The sequence below is a fragment of the Austrofundulus limnaeus genome, unplaced genomic scaffold, assembly GCF_001266775.1.
Source record: "Austrofundulus limnaeus strain Quisiro unplaced genomic scaffold, Austrofundulus_limnaeus-1.0 Scaffold65, whole genome shotgun sequence".
Taxonomy (NCBI): Eukaryota; Metazoa; Chordata; class Actinopteri; order Cyprinodontiformes; family Rivulidae; genus Austrofundulus; species Austrofundulus limnaeus.
The window spans coordinates 2,049,654-2,057,927 of record NW_013952467.1 but is presented as its reverse complement, the minus strand read 5'-3'; the positions used below and the strand labels follow the sequence as shown (position 1 = coordinate 2,057,927).

General features: G+C 39.9%; 1 protein-coding gene across 1 annotated transcript in view; it reads left to right on the top strand.

Annotated features, from left to right (window-relative positions):
- Positions 1 to 8,274, top strand: part of cep112 (centrosomal protein 112) — a 124,085-nt gene that overhangs the window by 113,468 nt on the left and 2,343 nt on the right. The window contains exon 24 of the mRNA XM_014010148.1: positions 7,643 to 7,744. Coding sequence (XP_013865602.1) covers positions 7,643 to 7,744 — 102 coding nt within the window. The remainder of the gene's footprint in view (positions 1 to 7,642; positions 7,745 to 8,274) is intronic.

Genomic DNA, 8,274 nt, shown 5'->3' with positions numbered 1-8,274 from the left:
GAGCTTTAAAGGACCTCAATTTGGAGAAATAGTTTACTTCTGCCTGGATTGAGTAGATAATGACTAGTCTGAACAAATCCAAGACCAAAATGGGTTGCAGCCATAAAAAATATTGACAGTGTGAAAAATGTCGTAGTGGTTGAAGCAAACACTGCCCACAGTTTCACATTACAAAGTTATTTAAGCAGAAAGCTTATGTTTCAGCTGCAGGTGCATAAGGCACCAGAAATGCTACAGCTAGCTGCTGCTTCAGCAACAGTATCACCATGTTAAACCCTTTGCACTGCATTAAACCTGAAAACAGAAACTTTACACAGAATTTTAGTCTGGTTGTGCAGAGTTAATGAGCTGAACTACACTTTAACACAGATCAGCTGGAGGGAAATCTGCTGGGTTCTGATTTTTYTTGTTTTCTTTTCTGCAGAACGTTGTACCATTTACTGTAACCTCAAAYACAAAACAGATTTCAGGATTGATTTCAAGCGTTTTTACTGTGATCACACCCACTAAATAGTACAGTCTTCGATGCAGGTGCTGGCAAGTGTTTGTATTTGTTCTGGTATAAAAGCTGCAGCATGGTGATTTCATTTCACACCATCTTGAAGCAAAGAATGCAACAAAAKAACATTAGGAATGTGACAAAACTTTTGGTTCCAATTTTAGGCTCCTGACAGTTCGTGAATCATGACCACACACACACACACACACGTCACTAATTTAACACAGACTGTTTTTCTGTGACAAACTTGGCAGCGAAGAAGCGATCAGAAATCAAATGAGGATCGAAAACAGAAAACATTTTAGAATTTTGAAAAAGATGTTTCTGTGTTTTAAGAATCGACTCACCTGAAGTCAGGTGTGTGTGCATTAAAGTGTAGTTTTTTTTCCCCCGAGCGAACCTCGTATACGCACTTTAATTGTTGAGCACATACTCATCCTCCGTATTCCTCTTGTTTATTCTCTGAGACGTGTGTTGTATGTTTTGTAATGCGATCTCTGTCATGCTGAACCAGCATTTCTGCCCAGACTTCACACAGATGTTGCTTTGCTTTAAAGAGGCTCCTTCACCTCTAAAATGACCTATCATCATCATCATCATCATCAGCTCGCTGCGTGGCTGGAGTGCTGTCAGCTCTCCTTAAGCTTGTCATCATCTGAAATAGAAAGAAAAAAAAGCAAACATGACCTCTTGATGCATTTATCTGAATGATGTTTTTATAAAGCATTCAGCCTAAAAAATGCAACAAATGTAAAGTAAACCTTTTGCTCTGTCGATGTGATGCTTTCTGTTGTAAATMTGTATTGTATTTTTATTTTTAGCAATAATGTAGTGCAATAATAATTAGTGTGTTTGGATTTGTTTAGTCTAATTTATTGTCCTTATTAATTGTGTTTTTGTGTTATATTTATGTTCTTGTATTTTATTGCTGTTTAAACATCATGACCAGGGGACTACAGAAAAAACAGCTTTTTTGGCTAATTCTGTCTTTTTTAAAGGGGAAATATTATGAGTTTCTCAGACATATGTTTAAATACTATACCATAATAAAGTATCTAAGTCATCTTTAGTTGTTATTAAAATGCCGTTTTTATGTTTAAATAGAAAATCATCACTTCCTCTTCTAAACGCCTTGAAATTGCCCTCTGTCTCTTTAAGAACCACCTTCTACTTCTGTCCCGTCCAGAGTCCCGTCCATTTCGGTGCGGGGGTTCGTYCGCTATGATGCAGTTTACTTGGCGTCTGAAAATACATTTCCTCAAAGGTATTTTGAATCTGAAAAGAGCTGTGGAGCTCAGCAGACAGTTTAAGTTTCACTTTCACTCGTTTGCTTTGTTACTGTCGAGAGCCTGTCGGAGTCATGGGCGGGGTGGGGAGGTGTGCTCCATGATGAGGAAGCTCGGCTTAAAGACACGTCCCAGGGGCGTTTCTGACCCCCAAAGGCATTTCTGGTCCCCACCTGTCGTTTTGCTCCTCAGCATGGCTGCCTAAAAACGCTGCAGGATTTCTCAAACATGCATGAATGAGTCAAAGCAAGGCTTTGGGCATGTTTTTTTATGAGAGCATAATATTATAAGATGATATAAAACTCAAAAAAGTTGATTTTACATGAAATTGCCCCTTTAACTTYTGAATTGTTGTGTTTTATTAAATTAGACTGTCCRCTTTTAAATAATTAAATCAAACCAAATCCGTAATTGATGAAAATGACAGATTTGGAGCCTAGTTTTGTTGTGGTAGTAGCTGTGATCCATCCACAACACATCCTCAGAGTGTAGTGTTGTCCTTTCTCAAAACAAAATGATCTTTGTCTAAACTCCTGGCATAAAAGGCATGTATTCATTTAGGTCTTTTAAATTTCAAAATAATCTAAAATGATCAGTTTTCTCGTGCTACAAGCGTAATAATCGTGACAAGCTTGTTTTTGTTGAGCAACGTTACATCAGCAGCAGCCAATCTGTTCTGTACTGTAACTACTGCAGAGATCTGTAGCCAGTTCTAATCTCTATCTCTTTCTGTCTTTTCTCCTTTTCCTTTTCCTTTTGTCAAGCAGCAGCACCCCCCCCCCCCCCCCAAGAGCCGAGCCTTTTTGATTTTTAAATCGCTCTTTAGTGAACTTGCTGCGTGTCAGCTCCGTGGATGTGGAGGTGCAAACTTTGTGAACTGTGGCATTTTTTGATGTACCCTCTTGTTCCCGACAGCACTTTTTTTTTTCTTTTGCTTAGAAACAAGTTGGGGTGTATAAAATGTCTTTTCCAGAAGCGACTCCACCTCACCCTCCTTCTCACCAACTTCATTAGCATACATCAAGCATCGCAGCGACGTGACAAACTTCATTTGAAGGTTGAAAGTGTTTAGGGTTTGTTCCTTTCTGCTGGCAGCTGTCACAAAAACCCATGCCATGTGACGGCACGAAACGCAAGAGAAAGTCACAACCGCAATCTGAAGACTATATATAGATGAGATGTTGTCGTTTTAAGATGACTGGGAGGGGAAAAACGACTGCCGCTCCTCACAGTCCTCAAAACTGTGCCTCATCAGGAACAAACAAAATCTCATTTCAAAAGAAGCTGTGCAGATGAAACCTGATTTTTTTTTCTTTTCTTGTCTTCAAGAAGTCAAGGTCCTCTTTCATTACAAGGGGGAGCAGTGGCACATTTCTTCTCCAGTGTTTCCTTTCTTTTTTTTCCTTTTCTTTTCTGTTCTTTATTATACTTTCATCTAGAGTCTGTCAATGACCAAAAATTTTCTGATGGATTTGATCAGCGACACTCTTCAAAGGCTTCTCTCTCTTTCCTTTTTTTTTTTAATGTCAAGGAGCCTTTTCTTCTCAGATCTTGTCTCTTTCTACCTGTCAGCAAAGCAAACYGGCCTATTGCTGTAAGAAAAAGATGTTGAAAGAGGAGAAAAAAGTGTTTGCATGAAAGGAAAACAGAGATGGCGCTTGGAAAGAAACGCCAATGTCTCTAAGAGAAGGAGCCGGGCATCTTTGAGGAGGCAGATGTTTCTGTTTTGCATTTTTAACCTCACTGAGGAACGTGTTGAAGTCAGGAATTTTGTTGCTCTAACTGTTAGTGAGGCAGACGGATTGCGTATTCCACTCGCACACGTTGCAGTTTAGAAAGTCTTGAGCAGTTATCAGCCTCCACTGACCTCCATGTCTGTGTGTGTTGTTTGTTCATCTGTCTGTTAGCAAAATATCTCAACCATTGATTTCAAAGCTCTTAAAAAGCAATCATTGAACATACTGTATATCTACAACTGATTCACTGTCATTCAATCCAAATCAAGATGGCCGCCAGAGCTAATCAATATTAGCCATAGAGTTAAACATCACTAGACTGAGCCATGRCTGTCTTGTCCACTGTCTGTGTCGACATGGAGGAGCAAAAATGGCATCCAAACGGGGCGACAGCTCACAGCTGACACAGCAGCTTTTTGTATAAGCCCAACTGAATCTGGTTCACAAATTCGTAATAATTTTAATTTTATTTTTAATTTTCTTCAGCTGGCCCTCAAATAAGTTTAAAACTAGATTTAAATTATTTAAACTAAATCCGTAGTCAGCCAATAACTTGGACTTTTTAGGTAGTTGAAAAATTATGACTTCAACTAACAAAAATAAATATATAATAATAATAAAGTATATTATTTTTTACCTCTCATAAATAATAATAATAAATGTTTACCAGTTGACACTTAGAAAATGCTCCCTGCAGACTTGGTGATCCCCTAGGATGAAACCTGTCTACTGATCTTAGCTAATCACCTTCTGAACAGGTCAGGTTTGTCTAAAAGAAACTTAAAATGAGTCAAATCATATTATTTCACACTGTGTAAATATTACATAAATCAGATGTAAAACCAGCTTATAATATTTAGTAATTTGTGCTAAATTGTAGCATGTTTCAGCAGTTCTACACTCTGTATAACAATATCTGCTCCAGAAGCTAAAATCTGCTAACCAGTTCAATAATGAACTGTGATCCCGTCAGTGTAATAAGCTTATTTTAATTTTAAACTGTTACATTATTAGCTTCAGTTCTGGTCAGACCACATCGAGGTAAATAAGAAAAAATCTGCTGACGACTCACTGAAATGAGACGGGGTTTTTCCTGTTTCTCTTRTGTTATATTTTTGTTTATTTTATCACTAATAGTTTTTACAGTTATTACATTATTGCCAACATGTACAGTAATGGTAAATCCAGATGATTGCCCGTTCAYGTTAGAGCCACTGCTGCTACAGTAGATCAAATGGTCACATGGTCATGGTCACAACACCATGATAACTGAGTCAGTTTTACAGACATTAAGCTAAAATTTGATGTGGTAGTAGCTGCGAGTCATTCACAACACATTCGCTGAGCACAGTACTACTTCAGAGTCCAAGGTTTGTCCAAAATGACAACAGCTCCATCATTTCTCAATGTGAGCTGATCTTAGTTTAAAACTCTGACATATAAGGCGGTGGGCGACATGCATTCCTTCAAGGACTCCGGACACTCCATCACCTTAATGTCTGTTTCTGCAGTTTCCTGTCGCCTCCGTCGCTCTTTGAGTCCCTGTGAATACTCTGTTGTAGGCCTGCTCATTCCAATGTATGAACAGGACAGAAAATGGAGACWGCATTGCCGCAAAAGAGCTTATAATTTAGGCCGAGCGGACCTCTCATTGCTGCGGTAACTGCACTATACATGAATCAAGAATGCAAAACGAAGGAGTTTGGCTTTTGAAGAATCTAAGGCTTATATTCAGGGCGGTTGGTAAGGGATGTGTTTATTCAACCATTGTTTATTGCTTTGGTCTGAAGTAGTGAAGTGTGTTTTGTCTTGGCCTGCTGTTCTGTTATGACTACAGAAGCTGCTATAGATAGATATAGACATTTAGAAAGATCCTTTTTTTTTTTTGTCGTTCAAACTCTAGACGTTAAGATTAAAGCCTGTACAACCTGTTTTTTTGCCACTTGTTTGGAAAGATCTCTTTCAAATTATCCTTGACCTCATTCTCACACAGCAGGAAAAGAAAACATTTTTGTAAACTGATGGATTTTTAACCCTCTGTAATTGGTCCAACACTTTAAAATGAACGATGGGGGGAGGTGGAGGGGGGGGCAGGAAAAACTGGCAAAGTTGTGCCAGACTAATCTGCTGCACACTGTGCCGAGACAAAGTGAGCCGCTCCGTGTAGGGATCATTTATACCGAGGGTTGCTTTGAAGTGCTTCCCCAATCCCTCTCATTGTGCCCAGGAAGATTAATTAGCCAAAGCCAGAACAATCAGTTAAATCCACAACAGGAAGATTATTTTAGMGAAGCTGATCTCCTTTTTTTTAACCCTCCCCCATCACTTCATTTACGCTCCCTGCACTTGAAAGACTTAGCTGGACGTTGGTTCTGCCAGACACATTACGGCTGCCCAGACTCTCCCCTCGTCCTGGTTCCACATTGAAATATGTGAGTGAGAAATGTAGCCTAAAACTTTGGCACTTACCTGTTGGAGTTAAATATTAACTCATGAACTACTGTTTCAGTAAAACTTTCAGAAAGTAATTCTTGACTGTTTGTCTGCGACTTTTAGAGACGATCCATTTCAAAAAGGCCTCCAAAGCAAACCAGAAAAAATATCTACTACTTATTGAATTTTACGCAACACATACAATAGATTGTGTCTCAATTCAGGGGTTGCAGCCCACGTAAACTGTGGCCCATGCTGGCCACACCCTACATGGGTCGTAGGCCGCCAGTGTAGGCTGCAGTAACGGTTGTGAAATGAGACGGTCTAGTCTTTGGTACGCTAGRGTGACRACACACTGCCCTGTTACCACTGTGATATGTTTTATATCACATGCCTTCAGTTGTTTTTTTCAGGCTGTAATCACAAAATTCAGTATTATTTTAAAAAAAGGGTTAAACGTATATAAATTAAAAAACATTAATATTTTGGTTTTAGCTGTATCAGTGTTTGTTACTGTATTTTATTTAACATCTTATTCCAGCTCAAATTTCATCAGTTACGTCCCTAAACATTTAAAAGCAAATTTTATCGGTCCGTGATAAATTTCCAAAATTTGCCGTAAAAAAWAAACTCTGCTGTTTTTGTTTTCCTGTTTAGTTAGCTGACTGTGCAATGAAACCTAGGACGTGGTCGGTCGCGTAGGGTACTCGGATGCGGCCTACGTTTTTCCGGGTTTTATTGGCTGCATGAGTAGGCGCCTACAAATTGGGACAGCCTACGTTACGACTCGGCCAGCAAATGTACCATACGTCGGCTGCAAGCAATGATATGAGACACAGCCTTACTCAAAGCTGGATTGTTGCCTAARGTTATTTTTAGGCTTTAGCCAAATGGCTATATCATTAAAGGCATAGGGCGATATGCATTCCTCTAAGGAATGCTAGGTCTTTAATTGAGTCAGCAACTTTTTAGAATTCTGTAATTGTTGTTGTTTTTTACAGTACAGTAAAAGCTTCATTTGTGCATGTCTAACAGCTGCATTTGTGTGTGTCCATTCATGTGRGTTTGTGGGTAAAAAGTGGGGGTTTGCGCTAACCTAAACCATTTCCATCTTCTATAATCAGACTCTGGTTTCAGTGGAGTGTAATTTAGCCCCAGACAGACTTCCTCCAGTCCTCCTCCGGTGGAGATAGCTAGCTATTGAGCTGCTTTGCCYTTTCATGTGTTTCAGCTCCTGTCCGCTTCCAAGTCCAGCTGTTGAGGAGCCCGTTAAGTGCTTGTGTCAGATTCAGCTGTAGTTGCCCGACAGCCAGTAGAGGGGGTGTTGTGCAGCGTGGAGTGGTTCCAGCCTGCGGACCCCCTGTGGAGATGTGAAGGAGCTGTGAAAAAGCAAAGAGCCATGAATAAAGAGGGGAAACCCACAGTCTGTATGTGTTAGAGAGAGAGGGAGAGAGAGCTGCTGCTCTGCTTGCTGCATGTGGGAGTCAGGGAGGCAGAAATGCTTACTCAGCAGGAATTATGACATATTAATGATGTTTTTATATGACTGTACATCTTTCTAATCTGTAAACGACTCTTCYTTTGTGATGAAGTGGAAGGAGCATCACTTCGCTCTGTGTGGTTTATGACTCAACAGATGTGAGGTCTGGATTGGATTGGATCTGATTTAACCTCCTCTGTGTTCTCAGGTGACGATGGTGCATCAGGAGTACGAGGAGAAGATCAAAGGTTTGATGCCGGCTGAGCTCAGACAGGAGCTGGAAGACACCATCGCCTCCCTGCAAGCTCAGGTGAGAACTGAGTGGGTTGAAACAAAATAAAGCAAGAATGTGAGGAACTGTCTTCCTCATTTATTATTCTGGAAGATTACAAACACTGAGCTGAAACGTCATCCCCAAAACCTAATCTGAGTTCTAACAGATGGCGCTCAGTCTTTGCTTAAAGCGTTGCAGATAGCTATTGCAGTCGGCTTAATCTGTCAGCAAAATATCCCTCTAATGGGACTTTGAGTCAYCCCAGTCCAAGATGCCACGACAGAAAACTGGCTGTCAGTTTTACAAATATGACATGAAAGGCAGACGTGTCTTCATGTGTTGTTTCACATCTTCTGTTCAACAATACTGCAGGAATTTAGGCGATCGGTTCCTGCAAATAGATAATAATAAAAATAAATCAATAATGATAATAAATAAAAAATGTTCCCACACTTCTTATTGATGATGGAGCTCAGCTGCTGGACAACTCCYCTTTTTCCAGTTCTTTTTATTTACTGATTTATCAGATATTTTCAGTGTGGCCTAACTAGCTGTGATGTTGCAGT